The sequence below is a fragment of the Oryctolagus cuniculus genome, chromosome 1 (assembly GCF_964237555.1).
Source record: "Oryctolagus cuniculus chromosome 1, mOryCun1.1, whole genome shotgun sequence".
NCBI classification, from domain to species: domain Eukaryota; kingdom Metazoa; phylum Chordata; class Mammalia; order Lagomorpha; family Leporidae; genus Oryctolagus; species Oryctolagus cuniculus.
Genome location: NC_091432.1, coordinates 128554219 through 128576514, shown reverse-complemented (window position 1 = coordinate 128576514; position 22296 = coordinate 128554219). Strand labels below are relative to the sequence as shown.

Here is a 22296-nt window from a genome sequence, read left to right as displayed (position 1 = left end):
GTCCCGGTCAGGGCGCCGGATTCTGTCCCGGTTGCCCCTCTTCCAGGCCAGCTCTCTGCTGTGGCCAGGGAGTGCAGTGGAGGATGGCCCAAGTCCTTGGGCCCTGCACCCCATGGAAGACCAGGAGAAGCACCTGGCTCCTGCCTTCGGATCAGCGTGGTGCGCAGGCCGCAGCGCGCTGGCCGTGGTGGCCATTGGAGGGTGAACCAACGGCAAAGGAAGACCTTTCTCTCTGTCTCTCTCTCTCACTGTCCACTCTGCCTGTCAAAAAAAATTTTTTTTAATTTAAAAAAAAAGTTTATGGTAGATTCCCCATGATATTTTGATAATACTTTTCTGTCCTTTATATTCTATATGGTAAATTTTAAATTCCCTGCTGTTAACTAATAAATCCCATGGCTTCACCACAAAAGCCTTTCTAATCGCAGGTGACAGAAATGCATATCCTGCATTATAAAACGTCCTTGCAACGGAAGCTTTGCAGCAAGGTTGCAGAGTTCTGAGAGTGAGCCTCAGTCTCCAAGCAGCCTGCAGTCCCAGCAGGTGTGCCCAAGGCCTCCCTGAGTGGCACAGCTCCACTGTTGCCACCTGTGTGCCTTTGTCACTTGCAATTTAGGGACAATGGCTTTTCCTCTCTTGGCCTCAGTTTTCTCGCCATGAAAGATAATAATATTTCTGACTCCACAGGGAATTGCTATAGGGAGAAAGTGCATTCATGTTTTCCAGTCTTGTGTATAAACATTAGAGAAGCAATCACTGAACAACTACAATTGTTTCTATCACGTTATGGTGCTGGATCTATTGGAATTAGCCTCTGAATTCTGGCGACGGCAAAATTCCTCCTCTGAGGGTGACTACCCCGCCATCCCATGACCTTAAAGGCCTTACAGGCACCCTTGGCATTATTCACATTAAGCATAATATAGGAGCAAACTTGGTGCCCATTGATAGGTGAATGGAATACAGGAAATGTGATACGGATACACACACACACACACACACACACACAAACACACACACACACAAAGTCTCAATTATGGAGACTTGCCAGAAATTTCTGTGGGTTCAGAGTTCAATCCACCCGCAAGGACTCTGGCTTTTGTAGCTTTAAGATAATTCCAAAAAAAATAATTCTAGGCCGGCGCCGCGGCTCACTAGGCTAATCCGCCTTGCGGCGCCGGCACACCGGGTCCTAGTCCCGGTCGGGGCGCCGGATTCTGTCCCAGTTGCCCCTCTTCCAGGCCAGCCCTCTGCTGTGGCCAGGGAGTGCAGTGGAGGATGGCCCAAGTCCTTGGGCCCTACACCCCATGGGAGACCAGGAGAAGCACCTGGCTCCTGGCTTCAGATCGGCGTGGTGCGCTGGCCACAGCACGCCGGCCGCAGTGGCCATTGGAGGGTGAACCAACGGCAAAGGAAGACCTTTCTCTCTGTCTCTCTCTCTCTCACTGTCCACTCTGCCTGTCAAAAAAAAAAAAAAAAGATTATTCTAGCGTATGGTCTGTTAACAAAAGAACTTGACTGCTCAGCACCCCATCACCATTTTTACCTTGTGAGTGGTGTGTGTTTGCCTTATCCTCCAGGTACACACAGGAGCCTGTGCTCCTCCTGTGGTTTCTGGTTCACACAAACATACAGTGGAGTTAGCCGTGTGCCAGTGTGGGCTCCGAGACCACCCACATGTGCTGTACTGCAGGGCACACATCCCTTATCCTGAGCAAGTTCATTAATTCCTGGCGACTCAGATTCTTGCCCTGCACAATGCAACTCATACCACTCATGTCACAGGACAAGTTATCACAACAAAGGGATTGGGGCTGGAGTAGCAGATGAAGCCACCATCTGCAGAGCTGGCATCCCATATGGGCACTGGTTCAAGTCCCAGCTGCTCCACTTCTGATCCAGCTCTCTGCTGTGGCCTGGAAAAGCAGTAGAAGATGGCCCAAGTCCTTGGGCCCCTGCACGCACAGGGGGGACTCAGAGGAAGTTCCTGGCTTCTGGCTTCGGATCAGCGCAGCTCCATCATTGTGGCCACTTGGAGAGTGAACCAGCAGATGGAAGACCTCTCTCTCTCTCTCTCTCTCTCTGTCTCTTCTCTCTACCTCTCCTTCTCTCTCTGGGTAACTCTGACTTTCAAATAAATAAATAAATTTTTAAAGAAAAAAAATTATTTGTGAATATGCTGAAAACATGCCTGGAAATCAGCCCTCCTTCAATGTATGTTGCCTTTGTCTCTATCACAATACAATGTCAGTTCATGCCCATTCACACTTAAATCCTTCTAGTGACAAACGCTGGTACCCACTTATTTTGGCCACAAGTGCTGAGTACACAATAGTTTGAATACCAGACATGGTGACACATGCTTTACAGATGTTGGATAAAACTTTCCTCTCCTCTAATCACCAACACTACCTTCTGAAGCAATTGGTATTCTGCCCAGGTACAGACGATGGCACTGGGTCTTGCAATGTGATGGCCAGAGACACAGAGCCTGGATAGATGGCCATGCCTCTCAGATACTTATGTCTCTAAGCCCTAGGTCACTAACCCACAGAGCTCATTCCCTTTAGGCCATAACACTTCCCTGAAGTGACATTGCCATCCACTTACATCTTCACTCTTTAATACTGCTGTCACTGTTTTACTTGTTCACCTTCTTATGCACAAATTAAAATTGTTTTAGAAACACTTATCTGTGTGTAATAGCATGTTTATTTGTAAGCATGCCTTGAACAGACAAGGGGACTTCACAAAGCTTGTGAAACGTAATTAAAATATAAATTTGTTTTGGAACAAAGAATTTTGAAGCCCATGCATGTAAGGGATCTTCAAAATGTCCATGGGAAGTTAACTGTGAAAAAAACTACACATGAACTTCCAAAAGGTTTTGTTCCAATGCACACTTACATTTTAATTCTGTTTTCCACACAGTTGTTAAATAATCCTAGGGTGTCATTAAATAGAGTGCTCCCAAGGGACATGAGAAATTCCTGAGGAAATCACCTGCACCCTCTACAGGAGGAGTCCTGCAAAAGGTCAGGGTAAGTGCACACTGGGATAAAACAATGCATGGATTTCAAGATTCTTTGCATCAAAAACTACAGATCTTGGGGCCGAAACTGTGGCATAGTGGGTAAATCCATAGCCTGCAGTGCCGGCATCTCATGAGTGCTGGTTCAAGTCCCAGCTGCTCCACTTCTGATCCAGCTCTCTGCTATGACCTAGGAAGAAGATGGCCCAAGCCCTTTGGCCCCTGCATCATGTGGGAGACCTGGAAGAAGCTCCTAGCTCCTGGCTTTAGATGGGCATAGCTACAGCCATTGCAGCCATTTGGGGAGTGAACCAGCGGATGGAAGACTTCTCTCTCTCTCTCTCTCTCTCTCTCTCTCTCTTGCCTCTGCCTCTCTATAACTCTGCAACTCTGTCTTTCAAATAAATAGATATATCTTAAAAAAAAAAAAAACTACAGACCTTTAGAACAAACCTACAGACATTTCGGAACAAACCTTTTTAAAGAACCCCTATATTTCTCCCACACCCCCTCCAAAGATTTGATCATAGAGCAATGAAAGGAAAAGACCTAGGTGACAGAAGCCTTAACACGACAGGCAGGTGCAGGAAGCATCTATCAGAAGTGAGGTCCTCACGTTGAGCCCCAAAGCAGACACTGGGCTCTGAGCCAGGCTGCAGCCACCAGGTGCTGGCTCCCCAGAGGTCTCCAGTGAACAGGGTGGGGGCTGCACTCACGTGGTGACAGTGTTGAAGCCACAGGCCTTCAGTTTCAGCAAGCGGTCCCTCCAGTACTCCCTGGGCACCCGGAAGTAGTGGATGGAGCCCCCGAAGATCCGGAACTTGTGACCGTTCAGAGTGAAGTGTGCATGACCCGTCACTGTGCTCCCAGTGCCAAGTCCCACAGATCGGTTCTTCAGCTCGAGAGGGGTCAGATAAGACCAGTTGTACCTGGAGAGGGGACAGGACGGCGGAGGACAGAAAGGGACAGAGGATGGGGGAGAGCGGAGAGTGCTGAGCCCTCGGGGAAACTGCTGCTCCCGTGAGCCGACACGCTCTGCCCTTGTTCCTGCACATTGATTTCTCCAAGAGGAGAGAAGTTGCTGCCCTCCCTAACCCCAAACCCCCCCACCCCACCCCGCAAGCAAACCTGGGCTCAGACGGCTGTGCTGTTTGGGACGGAACGGTCTCTCTCAGCTTCGAGCGAGGAGCAAGACCTGATGAGATAAATGGCAGGAAAAAGATGGCCAGGATCCTGCTCCAGGAGAGACAGTGGCTGCCGGGAGGAAGGGACACAGGGTCAGGAAAGATGTAGGCCAGCTGTTCCCCGGCCCTGCAGAGGCCAGAGCCTCAGATGGAGGCCCTGAAGGTAGATCCTGTCTTACGGGACCCGAAGGCAAGAAGATCAGGCTCCACCTGCCCCACAAGTCTCCCCATGCCCAGGCTATCCCACTCTCCTCACTCTGAACCTGACGCTTGAAGCAGCCTGGAACACGGTGGGGCCGGGCACTGGGGAAACAGTCTAGGCCTAGCGGAGGAAGGACACGTGGGGGCATTTTATCCCAGAGGAACCGCAGGGACACAGTATCCTGCAAGGGGAGCTGACCGGGGTTTCCTTCCAGCCGGCAGTGGTGGGGACCCTCAGCGCATGGGGCCAAGGCCCGCAGAAGACCCGGGAGGGAGGAGGCTCACAGCAGAGCAGGTCTCCTGCAGAGCTGAGGGCCCAGGAAGGGGCCCTGGTTCGAGAAACGTGCCCAGGGTCTCACGCAATAAAGCCTGACTGTGACCAGGAGAATCAGGGGACGGTTGGGGGCGTCCAAGGACAGCACTCAGGGACCATGAGGATCCAGGCGGGACTGGAGGAAGGACTCACCTGAGAAAGCGCAGGGAGCCCATCGCGCTGAGACCGAGGACTCCACGCCGTGTACTGCTCCAACTCCGTTCAGCAGCCCCAAACGACCCAGCGCCCGTGCCGGACTCCGCGTGGAGGGGCAGACTCACGACTGCGCTCTGCAAAGGGAGTCAGGGCGAGATCTTGGAGCAGTCGCGGGTGGCAGAGCTCCGGACCCTACCTCCCCGCAATGCCGCAGCCTGCCCGCAGCCTCTGCGGTCCAGGGCCTGGGATCCCAGGGCCTCTTGCCTGCCGTGCCAAGGAGGGACTGTCCAACTCCCGACCTACCAGCGCAGAGCCCACAGCTCCTGAGTGTCGACGCTGCTAGCCCGGGTGCAGATGACCTTCAGCCCTGGGAACTTTGCGTTATCGTTCTGGCCCTGGGTTGTTCGAACTGCGAGTCCATTGCCAGCTTGCAGAAAACGCGCAGATGAGTGGGAGGACAGGAGGGAGAAAACGACGCCCGCCTGTACTTGACAGAGCAGGAAGTCCTGATGCCTCAGGTTCCGCACTTTACCCAGTGCCCATTATGTTCAGATACAGCGCTTCTGACCAGAAATGGATGAGTCAGTTGGGTACATAATTAGAACAGTTTCAATGGGATAGGTAAACGCTGCATGAAAGTTGCAGAGTGCAGTGAAGTACAGGAGGGTAACACTTTTCCCAAATTTAGTTCCTTTTATTAAAGATTGTATTTATTATTTATTTGAGAGGTACAGCTACAGACAGAGAGAAAAGTCTTCCATCCACTGATTCACTCCCCAAATGGTCGCAACAGTCAGAGCTGGGCAGATTCAAAGCCAGGAGCCAGGAGCTTCTTTCAGGTCTCTCATATGCACTCGGGCCATCTTCCGCTGCTTTCGCAGGCTATAGCAGAGAGATGGATAGGAAGAGGAGGAGCTGGGACATGAACTGGAACCCATTTGGTGCCGTAAGCTAAAGGCTTAGCCTACTGCACCACAGTGCAGCCCCCCACCCCGAATTGAATCTTGACAAGAGTGAGAATTGTCTTGGGAGTGTCTCAAAAGTGTCTGCACAGCACGGTACATGCACAACCTACTTTGGAAATCTTGAGGTGTGAAGTACTCGGAGCCTGGTAGGAGGCAGATCAGGCGTGGCCATTGCTGTGGGTACAGGGCTAAGTAGCTCTGTATCTTTGCAGAAACCAGTGGGGTGGTTGGAGACCACTAAACAATCTCAAGCAGAAATAAAGTGAAATTTTGGTTTTATGCAGATTACATTGTGGAGGCTAAATGGGAAATAGACAAGTCATCCCATAGACCTGGTGACTATAGAATGAGGGCGAGGGTTGCTCTGTGGTGGCAATAGGAAGCAAGAGCAGGATGTGAATTCAGGGGTAAAAGTGGCAGCTCTTAATAACTGCATAAGGTGGGTGGTCCACAGCAAATAGTCTGGGAGACCACTACGTTTCAGGCTAAATAACTTCTTGTTGGGTGTCACCGAGATCGAGGCAGGGAGAGACAGAGATTTCAATAGAGGAATGATGTGCCCAGTTTCAGAAATGCTGGATTTGAGGTCCCTATGTTCATAAAAGCAACCTTTTGATGTTCTCTCTTGGATGCCTTGCTTCTTCTCTCCCATACGAAGCAAGAACATAGATTGAAACCCAGAATGCAGTCCTAAGAGAATACCATGGGTCGTTTCCTTCTTTACACATATGCTTTCCTCGTTGAGCCATAAGCACCTGAAAAGTTTGCACATTATTTATCTTGTCCTCATTCTCACATTGTTAACAATGCACTATTGTGACCATTATGATTTCCACCATATGACTATGTAGGTTTTATAGCCACATAACATACTTTTCTTTGTCAGTATTTTTAAAACTATTCTAGGGCTTGTGACTTGCTATCTAAAGTGTAGAATAAGCTACTCTGTCTCTGCCAGAACTGATGCTGGAATTTTAATAAGAAATGTTATCAAATAACTGTTGTGTTAACACCATGTTGAGTTTTCCCATCCACAAATATAGTGTATGTCTCTTCATTTATTTGGATATTTTTCATCAGAATTTTGTCATTTTTCAACACGCAAAGCCTATGAATATTTTGTCAGGTTTATTCTACCTAAAACAGGCAGAAATAAAACATTTCCTTTGAAATTTTTGAAAGGATATTGTATTTTTAATTTATGTCTTGAAATATTTGTTACTGGCCTGTAGAAATGCAATTAAGTTCCTTGTTTTGATCTTATGCCCTGTGACTCTGATAAACTCACATATTAATGTTAGGAGATAGAAGAGTTCTTGTTTTTTCTACATAGTTGATTATGTGGTCTACAAATATGGGCAGTTTTATTTCTACCCTTCAGGTATGCATGGTATTTTTTGTCTTCTTATAGTAGCTAAAATTTCTGTGTTTAAGAATAGTGGCAGCAGCTGGCGTCGCGGCTCAGTAGGCTAATCCTCCGCCTGCAGTGCCAGCACCCCGGGTTCTAGTCCTGGTCAGGGCACCGGATTCTATCCCGGTTGCCCTTCTTCCAGTCCAGCTCTCTGCTGTGCCCCAGGAGGGCAGTGGAGGATGGCCCAGGTCCTTGGGCCCTGCACCCGCATGGGAGACCAAGAGAAGCACCTGGCTCCTGGCTTCAGATCAGCGCGGTGCGCCAGCTGCGGCACACCGGCCGCACCGGCCATTGTGGGGTGAACCAACGGAAAAAGGAAGACCTTTCTCTCTGCCTCTCTCGCTCACTGTCCACTCTGCCTGTCAAAAAAAAAAAAAAAAAAAAAAAAAAGAATAGTGGCAGGAGGTGATATTTATATTTTGTTTCCAGTGTTGATTGGAAATGTCCATTGTTTACCATGAAGTATGATATTAAGCTATATACTTTATGTATATACTTTTATCAAAGCAGGTAGTTTCCTTGTATCCTCAATTTGCTGCTGCTTTTTATTCAGAATGTGTGATGCAGTTTGTCAGTGTTTGAACCTTTTCTTTCCCTATTTTCTGTGACATCTCTGTACTAGTTTTATTTCTGAATGGTACTGCTACCAGATACACAATTTTCAGTTGGAAAGTATTTTCTTTCAGCACTTCAAAAATATCGTACCTCTTTTTACTAACCTCTGTAGAAAAGGTTTGAATTCCATGTCTTGAAATTGATTGAAACTCCAAATGGAGTTCTTTTAAACGTAATATGTCCTTTATCTCTGGCTGCTTTGAAGATTTTAGTTTTCTGCCTGATTATGATATACTTTGTCTGCATATTTCTTTTGGATTTCTCATTTTTTGATTTATTTTGCTTCTTGAATTTTAGTTTTAAATCTTTTGCCAAATGTGGAGCTTTTCATCCATTTTTTAAGCTGAGTCATAAATCACAGTCATAAAATGTGTATGTACAATTCTCTGGGTCTTGGGAGTATTCTTAAGGATGTGCCACCATCATCTGTAAATACAGGAAATTGTCATCACCCCAGAAAGAGGCTTCATATTTATTAGAGATCAGTCCCAGTTCCTCCCTCCTACCCCAGTGACCATCAGCATACATCAGCTCTGTGGATTTGCTACTTTGGATAGTTCATAAATATGAAATCATACAATATTTCGAAGTTAATTTTGAGTGGCTTCTTTCACTAAACAACATTTTTTCAAGGTTTGCCCATACTGTTGCATGTAGCAGTGTTCTTATTGTATGAATAGGCCATAGTTTGTTTATCCATTCAGCTCATGGATATTGGACTTGTTTCCACTCTTATCTATTTCACATAATGCTTCCATGAATGTTCATGTACAAGTTGCTGCATGAACACATTTTTAACCCTCTTGACATGTCCCTGAAAGGATATCCATTAATTTTTCAAGTAACTTTCCAGCCCATATTCTCTTTCCTCTCTGTCATTCTAATTATATGAACATTAGATCTTTTATAATCTCCCACTGATTTCTGAGTTTCTGTGTTTTTTTCTTTTCATTTGTTTAGTCTATTTTTTTCTGCTTTCAGATTTGGCAGCATCTATTTTTCTGCCCTCGAGTTCTCAAATTCCTTCCTCTGCATACACCAGGCTATGTGCTGCGAGTTACAGCAAATCCAGAAAAAGGAAGATGAAGGAGGAGGAAGGGGGGAGGAAGAGAAAGAAGGGAAAATGTAAAATTCACAACATACAACATCCAAAAGAATATGTGTCAAAACAAGAAGCAAGCAGATGCAATGATTAGGAATGAGAAAACATTTAGGAGACATTTCAGGGGCACATTCTGCCCTCCAGCCACCCCAGCCTTTGTTCACCACCAACTAGCCACTTCCCTCTTGTTTTAAAGTTTTTACACAGGCTTTTCACCTTGTTTGAATGATGCATTCCTTTTATAGCAGACTCCAAAAACCTAAATGGGAACATGAATCTTTCAATTATTTTCTCTAGTGACGACTCTGTTGCTTATCTACTAAATACCACTTATATCAAATCTTTAATTGTTTTCTTTCCTTATGTGCTCATCTTTAATTTTGTTTTGTTTCTGGCTATAATGGACTAATAACCATGCTCATCATTGAATTCAGAAGTTGATTTATCAAATCATGGTATTCTTTCATAATCAACTTTACAGGAAGAAAGTCAAAATAAAGCACATGGTATTCTATGACAAGCAGGTAAATAATCCATTTATAAAATGACAGAGTTATGGAATACATTGGGTAAGGTCATAGATTATATATGGTGATACCATAGAGTTGGTGTGCACAGTAGATGAGCCATTTCAGTTTCTTGTAACAAACATATATAATTTCCTGTAACAAATATAGTTAGAGGGCAAACATTTTCCAACAATAACCAGGTAAAATGCATTTTCAAGTTCAGGAATTTAAAGATTTTGCTTCTGAGAACAACAAAGAAATAAGTCTTTAAACTGATGCAATCTAGCATCTCATTCTCCTCAGTAAATAAGTAAAACAAAAAATCAATTTTATGACAAAATACAGAGAACGCCCACAATCAAGTAGTACCAGCACCCACATGGCTAATGCTCTTCACTTTGTGTGCCATTATGAGAAATGGCAATAAATGTTCTCAGCTTTTTCTCCATTATCTCAATAACAAAGGAAATACCGGTCCAATGAGTTAGATTCTCAAGGACATTTAGGTCACTCACTTTCTCTCTTACACCATTGTGAATTGTGAGATTTATTTCAAGTAAACTCCTTAAGAAAGATTGAACCGAAGTATTTGGAGCTTATTATATTCAATCCCCACATACTCTCTATGCGAATAGGGAGTTTAGGTGTCTAGGTCACTATTGGATCCCTGCTAGCACCTAAAAACTGCCAGACATTAAACAGGCCCTCAATGAGTGCTTCTTCACTGTACAATGGGTTAGACAGCAAGAGGAAGAGAGGTGGATTCCCCTAATGTTTGGTGAACATGAAATGTGAAACATCGGGCTAAAAATGAGGGAGACTCAAAATCTGGGAAACAGAGTTTTGGTCACAAAAATCAGAGAGGACGGGACTGATCATGCCTTGAAATGTAAAGATGGCAAGTCATTCTTTAAGAAAGTAGTTTAGCCGGCGCCACAGCTCACTAGGCTAATCCTCCGCCTTGCGGCACCCGCACACCGGGTTCTAGTCCCGGTCGGGGCACCGGATTCTGTCCCGGTTGCCCCTCTTCCAGTCCAGCTCTCTGCTGTGGCCAGGGAGTGCAGTGGAGGATGGCCCAAGTGCTTGGGCCCTGCACCCCATGGGAGACCAGGAGAAGCACCTGGCTCCTGCCTTTGGATCAGCGTGGTGCGCAGGCCGCAGCGCGCTGGCCGCGGTGGCCATTGGAGGGTGAACCAACGGCAAAGGAAGACCTTTCTCTCTGTCTCTCTCTCTCACTGTCCACTCTGCCTGTCAAAATAAAGAAAGAAAGAAAGAAAGTAGTTTAGTCAGGTTACCCCAACCTTTAAACTGAGAATGAGTGCACATGCTTTAATAGGAATAGTATTAGTATTGAGAGAAAAAAAAAACACACACACACACACAACAAATCTAATTCTGCAAGTCACAGTTGGCTTTATTTCCGATTCTGGAGTAGGGCAAGAGTCTAGGCCAAAAATGTTTCAGAATGCTTCATCCATCACATAGGAAGGTTGTATTTATTTATAGCAAGAGGAAAGGAAGTGATGTTCAGAAAATGGGGGTGAGGGACTGGTGCTGTGGCTTAGCAGGTTAAGCCATCATCTGCAGTACTGGCATCCCATATGAGTGCCAGTTCAAGTCCCAGCTGCTCTACTTCTGATCCAGCTCTCTGCTATGACCTAGGAAAGCAATAGAAGAGGACTCTAATCCTTGGACCCCTGCAGCCATGTGGGAGACCTGGAAGAAGTACAAGGCAGGGCCGGCGCCATGGCTCACTTGGCTAATGCTCCGCCTGAGACGCCGGCATCCCATATGGTCACCAGGTTCTAGTCCCGGCTGCTCCTCTTCCAGTCCAGCTCTCTGCTGTGGCCTGGGAGGGCAGTGGAGGATGGCCCAAGTGCTGGGCTCCTGCACCTGCGTGGGAGACCAGGAGGAAGCACCCGGCTGTAGCGGCCATTTTGGGGGTGAACCAACAGAAGGAAGACCTTTCTCTCTGTTTCTCTCTCACACTGTCTGTAACTCTACCTCTTAAATAAATAAATAAAATCTTTTTAAAAAATCCCAGTTTCATGGGATTATTAAAAAAAAAATAAGTAGAAGGCTCCTGGCTTTTAATCAGCTCCACTGTTGCTGGAGTGAACCATTAGATAGAAAGTCTCTCTCTCTCTCTCTCTCTCTCTCTCTCTCTCTCCCCCTCTCTTTAACTCTACCTTTCAAATAAATAAAATAAAATCTTTAAAAGAAATGGGGGTGAAGAACAGAGACAAACCAATTGTTGACAGTTGGCATGAGTCCTATTTGAACATGATTTGAGCAGTTGGATGCTTGTGATTGGCAAAGACTCAGCTACCTGTCAAAAGTAACTACAGGTTGTTTTACAAACAAAGTTAGGTTGTATTCACTGTGTATGGAGAAATGTTTCGGCCAAATTTAAGACATGGAGAGAGGTAGGACTCAGCCAGATTTAAGTCAATTCAATTATTTCCTACCTTTTAGTCAATCTTTCTACATTGAAAAATTGAGAAAAAATGTGTGCATTGATGTCCTGAAGTCACTTTTTGTCACCATCATAAATAGTAGGTTGGATCTCAAACCTACTAGGTGTGGGGAGCAACCCGGACTAGACTAAGTTACTGGAATTAAGACTTATTCTATGCATCTGCTCTCCCACAATATGGCGCTGAGAAGGGAGAAACAGCTTCTACACAGCTGCCTCCAGTTCAACCAATAAACTGTAGGACCTGCTCCTGATTGGAGGAGAGCAGCGTACTCGGCGTGTGGGTAGCAGAGTTGGGATTGGTGGAAAAGGACTATAAAGGAGGAGAGAGACAACATGCACCAGGAACATCTAAAGGGAACACCTGAGGAACACCTGAGCAGCCCCCGAGAGAGCCGGCCGGCGGTGTGCCGCTCCCCCGTGGAAGTGGGGAAAGTGGCAGGGGGAACCGCCCTTCCACGGAGGTGGAAGGGACAGTAGCCAAGCCGGGAAGAACCAGCAGCAAACCCGGGGAGGGCCGAGCACAAAAGAACAGCGCAGGGTCCTGTGTCATTCCTCCACGAAGACGGGGAGCAACACTAGGAAATAGCAGAACAGTGAGTTTTATAAGATGGGGTAAAATTATGGGGAAATTGTTTAACATCAGGTTACATCAGGGTTTTTTTCCTAAAAATTCAAGTGGAAGAGAATTTTTATACTAACTCAGACAGACCAGAACCACCAGCTTTCAGGGGAAAAACTGGTGTGCTTGGGGATCTTACCTGCTCTCTTAAAATTTCAGTTTGATGGTGTAACACTGAGCAAGAGTGCCTCCATTGTGGTCTAGTGTGTTCATGCCTCGTGCAGGAGCTCAGTCCAACACAATGGCCTCTCACAATTTTTTAGCAATTTTTAACAATTTCTCCTCTTTGAGCAAGGTTTTGACCCTAGGTGAGAGTGTGACCACAACTTGAGTCTTTAGCAATACTCTCAGTTATGGTCATTTTAGGTTTAGAGCTTCAATGCACCACTCATAGTTTATGTTATTCTCATAATCACACAATTCTTTGAGTTTCTGTCATTTCAAAGACAGACCATTTGACACCCTATGGAAAGCTGCATGCAAACATTCAGGTTTTTTTTTTTTTTTTTTTTTTTTTTTTTTTTTTTTTTTTTTTGTTGAGAGAGAGAATACAGTCCACTAGGGAGACTTCTATTGTAAGTATCAAGAATAACACTGGCCAGTGCCGTGGCTCAGTAGGCTAATCCTCCACCTTGCGGCACCGGCACACCAGGTTCTAGTCCCGGTTGGGGTGCCGGATTCTGTCCCGGTTGCCCCTCTTCCAGGCCAGCTCTCTGCTGTGGCCAGGGAGTGCAGTGGAGGATGGCCCAAGTGCTTGGGCCCTGCACCCCATGGGAGACCAGGAGAAGCACCTGGCTCCTGCCTTCGGATAGGCGCGGTGCACCGGCCGCAGCGCCCTGGCCACAGCGGCCATTGGAGGGGAACCAACGGCAAAGGAAGACCTTTCTCTCTGTCTCTCTCTCTCACTGTCCACTCTGCCTGAAAAAAAAAAAAAAGAATAACACTAAGACCCCTTATCCAGGGTCCCTGTGAACCAAAGCAATAGAATCAAATAGGTCAAACAATCACTCATGAGAGAAGAATCTACCCATTTTAGACAAGTAGCCTATTCATTGATCTTCTGCAATTATCTATAATAACTGAGATATTCATTCAAATGCAACAGGACCTGTCAACAACTGTACAAGTTCCTCCCTGCTCAGCCTACTGAATTTAGGGCAAGTGATCCAGTACAATTCTACAAAGAGAGCTTAGAGAAGTCCGTGATGCAGCTTAAGCTTTTGCAGTGGAGTCTGCTGTAGAGCCTAGTAGGATTGTGGGGAATAACTTTTTTATTTTTATTATGTTATTTAGCTGAAAGAGAGGTTTTTCATCTGATGGCTCACTCCACAATGGCTGGGCCAAAGCAAGAAGCTAGGTCTCCCATGTGGATGGCAGGGACCCCACCACTTGAGCCATCATCTGTAGTTTCCCGGGTTTGCATTAGCAGGAACCTGAATCAGGAGCAAAACTAGGACTTGAGCCCAGGCATTCTGATATGAGATGCAGGCACCTGAACTGGTAATTTAACCACTAAACCCAAAGGATACATTTCTTTAAAAAAAAAAAAAAGGATTTCTTTTATTTTTCTGGAAGTGTTACAGAGAGAGAGGGAGACAGAGAGAGAAATATTCCATCCACTGATTCACTCCCAGATGGCTGCAATAGCCAGGGCAGGGTCAGGCCTAAGCCAGGAGCGAGGAGCTTCATCCAGATCTCCCATGTGGGTGCAGGAGCCCAAGCACTTGGGCTATCTTCTGCTGCTTCTCCAAACCGCCAACCTCGGATGGGATATATTTCTAATCATTGTCTTATTTACATCTACTCAAAGACATGGGGGAAAAAGAGACCTAACAAATGATGCCCATCAAGCACCTTGGGACACTTCTGGTCTCCCATGCGGGTGCAGGGCCCAAGCACTTGGGCCAACCTCCACTGCCCTCCCAGGCCACAGCAGAGAGCTGGACTGGAAGAGGAACAACCAGGACTAGTACCCGGCGCCCCAACCAGGACTAGAACCCGGGGCGCCGGCACTGCCGGCAGAGGATTAGCCAAGTGAGCCATGGCGCCGGCCTTAAATACAGAATTCTAAAAACCTAAACTACTGACACCTAACAAAGCAAGAATTAATCACACAAGACTGAATAAACTGACAAAATTCACAAGTTTCTCTCTTTTATTTAAAATGTTAGTTCTATACTTAAATTTTTTTCTTTTAGGCTTAAAGAAACTTTTCCTGAGTTTTCTACAGTCTATAAAAATTTGGTAAAGTATATTTTTTCAAACAATGATAAAATTATTTACATTTTATTTCTAAGTCACCCAAAATTTTAAAAAATTAATTTTTGTTGTGTTTCATGACAATGTGATTATTATTCACAAAAGTTTAGTAAAATTATATTCCTCATAACAAGACATAGTTGGAAACACTAGTTTATCTAAAAATATACACAATGTGCCTGATTTCAGGGGTTCACATCTCACAGTAATAAATTAAATTGTCACTTCTTAGGAAGCAGAAACTCTAAAGTCGTCCTTGATTCTGTATTTTTGACAGTTTTTCAGATCTGAGATTATTATAATGATAAATCAAGTTTTCTTGCTGCACTGAAATTAGGTCGTCAACTCCAAAACTACAAAAAACTCTTAGATTGCAGTTCTGTTCATTGTTTTCATGACGAAAACTGATTTGTCATGTTTTGGTTAGCTTTACTGTTGGAGTATTTTTGTTTTTTGGTTTGTTTGTTGTTTGAGCTTTATGCCTGTTGCCTCTCTGAATTCTACAGAAGTACAACTCCCAACATGATGCTGCCCAGCACTTTGAGATAACTCTCGCCTACAGAACAGATAGGGTTAAATTTAACGATGGACTCAGGGTAAAGTTAGTTTAAGAAGCACTCTTTCTAAAACCTTTTTTGGGGGGTGGGGTGGGGGGTAAATAAGTTGTAAAAGGTTTTTGACACAGACTCCTGATAGTCAATCACTTTCCTCCCAACATGGAAGCAACTAAGACCACCAAACAGAGCAGGTTCATCCCGAAAGAGGCAAGGAAGCAGAGCTACAGGAAGATGATGGATCACTGATGTCTTCAGAAAAGATCTTGATCACAAGGGAGGAGCATAAAAGTTGAAAAATTAAAATTGAGTCAGCAATGGCAACCCTAAGCAAAAATATATGAGGCTAAGAGGTTATGAAGAAAAGGCTCTTAAGCCTGATTGCCTGATAATAACTATCACAAAAGGCTCTGCCAGAGCTACAAACTCTACGAAGTCACCGGATCAAAAGAGAGATGCTAACTAATCCAATGCTTAGTATTCTCACCCCTGATGCTAGAATCTAATACAGCTCCCACATGCAAGCAGAAAAGAACAAAAAGCCCTTGACCTCTGTATACACTAGACACAGGATTAACATGGAATATTGACCCAAAAAATGGATTTGGATAATAGCGTAGTATCAGACTACATTCTGATGAAATGGAGCGATGTCTATATAGTGGCAAATTCTTCCTGCTCCATCTATATCACCACCTCATCACACGTGAAAGCAAATATTCATGAGATGAAGTTTAACACTCCTGATAAAAGCAGTGGAAACTCATGTAGGGTTTAAGTTGCTTATGTTATGTTTGCACAAATGTTATAAACAACCAAATTCCATTGGCCACCTGTCCCCTTAAAAAGGGATTAAAAGGGCCGGGGCTGTGGTGTAACCAGTAAAGCCTCCGCCTGCAGTGCCAACATCTTATATGGGCGCCTGTTAGAGTCCCAGCTGCTCCACTTCTGATCTGGCTCTCTGCCATGGCTGGGAAAGCAATGGAGGATGGCCCAAGTCCTTGGGTCCCTGCACCCACATGGGAGACCCAGAAGAAGCTCTTGACTTCTGGCTTTGGATCAGCACAGCTCCAGCTTGCAGCCAAATGGGGAGTGAACCAGTGGATGGAAGACCTCTCTCTCTGTCTCTCTGCCTTTCCTTCTGTCTCTGACTTTCAAACAAATAAATAAATCTTTTTAAAAGGGGGGACTAAAAATATGCATTTCATCATGTCAGGGTCTTTCATTGCAAACTCCCAACAATGTCCCTATTCACCAGGAAGCAGTCAGGATAGAATCAGTACCTGTTTCCCACAGAAATGTAACAGAAGATTGATAATGGGGAGTTTCAACAGCGATTAGAATGTTTCCTTCTTTTCATTGTCCATTGAAGAAATAGTTACTTTAGTTGCAGACTCTGCAGCTGATTAGACTTATGTCTATCTTAACAGATAAATAATGCTTGCCTGAGAATTCCAGAAACTTCCCTTGAGAAAGTCAACTGAAGTTGCAAAGTAATCTGGTTCTGCTCAGTGTGTATAAAGATCTGGACTTAAACTGTAAACTGAAAATAACCACGGCGACTCCAACCAGCTCCCTATTGCCTGGTCAGAGCTGAATGCAATAGATAAGACTACACTTGATCATATTAGACCTATCATAGCCACAGTAGTAAGGTTTTATTTATTTATTATCACATTTACTTGAAAGGCAGAGAGGCAGACAGGCAGGCAGAAACTTACTTCTGCTAGTTCACTCCTCAAATGCCTGAAACAGCTATGACCTGGCCAGGTTGAAATCGGAGCTTAGAACTCAGTCTAGGTCTCTTGTGAGTGGCAGGGACTCAACCGCTTGGGCCATCACCAGCTGCTTCTCAGGCTGTGAAATAGCATAAAGCTGGGATCAGACGCAGAGCTGGGGCTCAAACCAGGGCACTCTAATAGGAGATGTGCTGTGCTGAGCGCCTGCCATGGGAGGTTTTAATGTGCAAAAATGTCTATGTTCAGCATACATCAGAAAGTAAAGGGCCGAATTCCCACAAGAACGACGAGATGCTGTTCTGATTCTCTCATAGAAACAAAGGGTTTGGGGAGAAAAAGGATGAAAGGGTGGGCAGTGGTATGGAATGGACAGTAACTGCTACAATCAATCACCAAGGTGAAAGTCACCAGTGGAACTCGGGGATGCATCCAACTCCCAGGGAGTTTGGCTCACCGAATGCATAAGAAAAAACAAGCTAATAAGGAAAAGTAAGAATACCCACTCCATTGTTCATTGCTGTCTCAAATAGCTAAAATGAAATCAAGAGTGCTGGATTGCACTTTGATGCTAGACCAAACTCAGATCTTAGACATTTGGCCACCAACCTAAAACTGACCAAGGAAAATTGTGTAGGAACAACAAAAAAGTTCCTCTAAGACCTGTGAAAACCCAGATGTTTGTCAACATGGGGGAGAGATGAAACTAGGTTTAACCAGGACCATTAGACAATAAAAAGAAATCAAAGGGATACAAACGTTTCCCCTGATTTGTCATAACTAACAGCAGAGTACCCAAAAATGTATGTGAATGAAATTGACATTTTTGAGATTTGATTATTGCTTATAGCCCTTGTCTATACTCTTGAGAAACACTGGTTTTTCTACTTACTGCTTGTTGAATTCTTTATTTAGTGGAGGGTTAGGCTTATGATTATAAAGTATTATTGAAAGTATGTCTTTGTAAAATTTAAAAGAAAAATAAGAAAGAAAGCAGAGGGAAGCTGTGACTGAGGGAAAGAGAGAGGGTAGGGTGGGAAGTGTCATTATCCTCTTAAAATTATACGGATAAAATACATGAACTTTGTTCCCTTATATAGATTTTTAAATGTAAAACATAAAAAGAACTGGAGGGTGAAGAGTGAAGGGACAGTTTCATTTCGTAGATAGGCACCCATCAAGTTCCTGAGACGCCTTCAGTAAAACTGATGCTGCACATAGTGAATTTAGTAGCAGTATCTTTGGTTTCAAATGCTGCAGAGTAGAAGGGCGAGTTTGGGTTAATGCAGGACCCACACACGCTGTGATTACGAAATTATCACAGATGAATGCACACCCAGACACACGGGACTCCTGAGGGAAAAGCCAGATTTGTGGACTAGATAAATCCACTGTAAAGTCTTTTTCAGCCAGAGAAAGGGTTGAATCCCTATAAATTCCCAGTGGAAAACCTAGGTGAAACAGCTATTATGCTAATATGCAAACCACGTGGGACTGGTCTTAGGATATCCAGGCTATGCACCCACCAAATAGGCCTGCTACTCAAGTTATGGGGAATGTGGTTAAGGGGGTTTTGCATAGGCACCCCATGTAGCATTTACTGCTACAGAACTGGACTACATACAATGAAGGAAGACTTAATTTTCCCTCTCACTCTCTCATGAGTCTCCTAAAACACTAATAAAAGCATTAGGTTAATTAACAGAGAATTGGGAAAAGCCAAAAGGACGTGTCAAGAACTCATCAGGGGCCGGCGCCGCGGCTCACTAGGCTAATCCTCCGCCTAGCGGCGCCGGCACACCGGGTTCTAGTCCCGGTTGGGGCGCCGGATTCTGTCCCGGTTGCCCCTCTTCCAGGCCAGCCCTCTGCTGTGGCCAGGGAGTGCAGTGGAGGATGGCCCAGGTGCTTGGGCCCTGCACCCCATGGGAGACCAGGAAAAGCACCTGGCTCCTGGCTCCTGCCATCGGATCAGCGCGGTGCGCCGGCCGCAGCGCGCCGGCCGCGGCGGCCATTGGAGGGTGAACCAACGGCAAAGGAAGACCTTTCTCTCTGTCTCTCTCTCTCACTGTCCACTCTGCCTGTCAAAAAAAAAAAAAAAAAAAGAACTCATCAGGGAGGGCACCCCATGGGAGACCAGGATAAGTACCTGGCTCCTGCCATCGGATCAGCGCGGTGCGCCGGCTGCAGCGCGCCGGCCGCAGTGGCCATTGGAGGGTGAACCAACGGCAAAAGGAAGACCTTTCTCTCTGTCTCTCTCTCTCTCACTGTCTACTCTGCCTGTCAAAAAAAAAAAAAAAAGAAGAAGAAAAGAAAAGAAAGAAAGAAAAATTCTTATTTTAAAGAAATGAGGCAAATCTGGCCAGCACCGTGGCTCACTAGGCTAATCCTCTGCCTTGCGGTGCCAGCACACCGGGTTCTAGTCCCAGTCGGGGCGCCGGATTCTGTCCCATTGCCCCTCTTCCAGGCCAGCTCTCTGCTGTGGCCAGGGAGTGCAGTGGAGGATGGCCCAAGTGCTTGGGCCCTGCACCCCACGGGAAACCAGGAGAAGCACCTGGCTCCTGCCATCGGATCAGCACGGTGCGCCGGCCGCAGCGCATTGGCCGCGGTGGCCATTGGAGGGTGAACCAACGGCAAAGGAAGACCTTTCTCTCTGTCTCTCTCTCTCTCACTGTCCACTCTGCCTGTCAAAAAAAAAATGAGGCAAATTTTTAAAAAGCATTGTTGGGGTTAAAATAAATGTCTTAGTACAACTCTATAGAAGGTGAGGTGGACCAAAGGGAGGCCTTGTTGGTCCTCACTGCTGTGGTTTTAGATTGTAGCCTGATTATCTCCTAAAGCTCCATATAGGAAAGGTGTGGTCCCCCGGGTGCTGCTAGGGAGATGGTGGAAGCTGTGGCAGGCAGAGCCTAGTGGGGGGGCCTTGGGACACTGAGGGCATGCCCTTGGCAGGTGGTCCTAATGGGACCCTTGAGTTCTCATGAGAGCATCATTATAACAGACTGAGTGTGAGGCCACTCTCTTTCTGCTTGCGGACCCAAGACATGACCGAACCCTCCGATTCACACTGTCACTCTTGTCACCCACCACCCTGAGGAGTGAGCCAAAGCAACAAGGCCTCCCAGTGGTGGACTCGAACCTACAAAACGGCGAGGTGTATAAACGATTTATTTTTATGGAGTGAGTTGCCCCAGGTATTTTGTGATAATGATGGAAATCTGATTAAGACACTAACATTGTAAGGACACAGACCAATTTACTTGATATATTCTAGTTTGGAAAAATTTTAAAAATCAAAAGCAAAATATACAATGAGCAACCTAGCTATTAATTTCTTATTTCAAGGTTTATTTTATTTATTTTAAAGAGTTACAGAGAGAGATAGACACACATAGAGAGAGAGAGAGAGAGAGACAGAGAGAGGTCATCCATCCACTTTTTCACTCCCCAGATGAATGGCCAGAGCTAGGCCAATCTGAAGCCAGGAGGCAGGAGTTTCCTCTGGGTCTCCCACATGGGTGCAGGAGTCCAAGGACTTGGGCCATCTTCCACTGCTTTCCCAGGCTTACTAGCAGAGAGCTGGACCAGAAGTGGAGCAGCCGGGACTCAAATCGGTGCCCATATGGAATGCCAGAGCTGCAGGCTGGGGCTTTAACCTGCTATGCCACAACTCCAGCCCTGGTTATTATTTTCAGAAGGCAATAATCAGAAACATCAGAGAAGTCAAGAGTCCCGCCTACGCTGCGGCTCAATAGGCTAACCCTTGCAGTGCTGGCAACTGTCCTGGTTGCCCCTCTTCCAGACCAGCTCTCTGCTGTGGCCAGGGAGTGCAGTGGAGGATGGCCCAAGTGCTTGGGCCCTGCACCCCATGGGAGACCAGGAGAAGCACCTGGCTCCTGCCTTCGGATAGGCACTGTGCGCCGGCAGCAGCGCGCCGGCGGCGGCGGCCATTGGAGGGTGAACCAATGGCAAAAGGAAGACCTTTCTCTCTGTCTCTCTCTCTCACTGTCCACTCTGCCTGTAAAAAAAAAAAAAAAAAAAAAAAAAAAAAAAAAAAAAAAAGTCAAGAGTCCCTTAACTCAAGCCCTTGCTGGAGAGGAAGAAAGTTTACAGAGAAACTTTTTATTCCTTTATTAAGATGTATTTATTTGAAAGAGTTACAGAGAGAGAGACAGAGAGAGACAGAGACAAAGAAGAGATATCTTCTATCTGCTTCTATCTGCTGGTTCACTCTCCAAATGTTCACCATGGCCCAGGCTGGGTCAGGCCAAAGCCAGGAGCCCATCTGGATCTCACACGTGGGTGACAGATACTCAAGGACTTGGGTCATCTTGTGCTGCCTTCCCAGTCACATTGGCAGGGAGTTGCATCAGAAATGAAGCAGCCAGGACTCAAACCAGTGCTCATATGGGATGCCAGCTTTGCAGGTATTACCACAATACTCGTCCCAAGAAACTTGTTGTTTCAAAATTCTTTTTAAGTAACTTCAGCTCTTCAAGTTATGTTAAATTAAGTAATGGGTATTATTAAATGAGTTATCTCTAACTTAAAATGCTGAAGCATATGCCTGTATAAAATATGTTTATATATATATATATACTGTATATATATATATACAGTACAGAAAAGCTAAGTGTATTCAAGTTTATTCATTTAAAAATGTGTTATGAGAAAATAGGTTTCTGAGATTTATGGAAAATGCTATTATAAAAGTTCAAAGTTGTTTGTTCCCTAGATTTTCACTAGAGATTAAAGTTACAGGCTAAAAATTCTATTTATGATCATGAAATGATAAATAATAAAGGAAAAATAAAAATAGTATGTTTTGTGATAAAAATTGTAAAGAAGGAATGTACACGTGTTTCTATTGTTGTTAAGAAAAAGTAATTTTGGGGACTGGCACTGTGGCATAGCAGGTAAAGCCGCTGCCTGCAGGGCTGGCAACCTGTATGGGCGCTGATTCAAGTGCCGGAAGCTCCACTTCTAATCCAGCTCTCTGCTGTGGCCTGGGAAAGCAGTGGAGGAAGGCCCAAGTCCTTGGGCCCCTGCATACACGTGGGAAGACCTGGAGGAAGCTCCTGGCTCCTGGCTCCTGGCTCCTGGCTTCAGATCGACTCAGCTCCAGCCGTTGCAGCCATCTGGGGAGTGAACCAGCAGATGGAAGA

General features: G+C 45.5%; 1 protein-coding gene across 1 annotated transcript in view; it reads right to left on the bottom strand.

Moving 5' to 3' along the window:
• Positions 1-5143, bottom strand: part of LOC100345977 (beta-galactosidase-1-like protein 3) — a 70883-nt gene extending 65740 nt beyond the window's left edge. The window contains exons 1-3 of the mRNA XM_008248356.3: positions 4883-5143; positions 4160-4285; positions 3748-3960 (exon numbers count right to left, since the gene is read on the bottom strand). Coding sequence (XP_008246578.2) covers positions 3748-3960; positions 4160-4285; positions 4883-4905 — 362 coding nt within the window. The 5' untranslated portion in view covers positions 4906-5143. The remainder of the gene's footprint in view (positions 1-3747; positions 3961-4159; positions 4286-4882) is intronic.
• Between the last annotated feature and the right edge of the window lie 17153 nt (positions 5144-22296).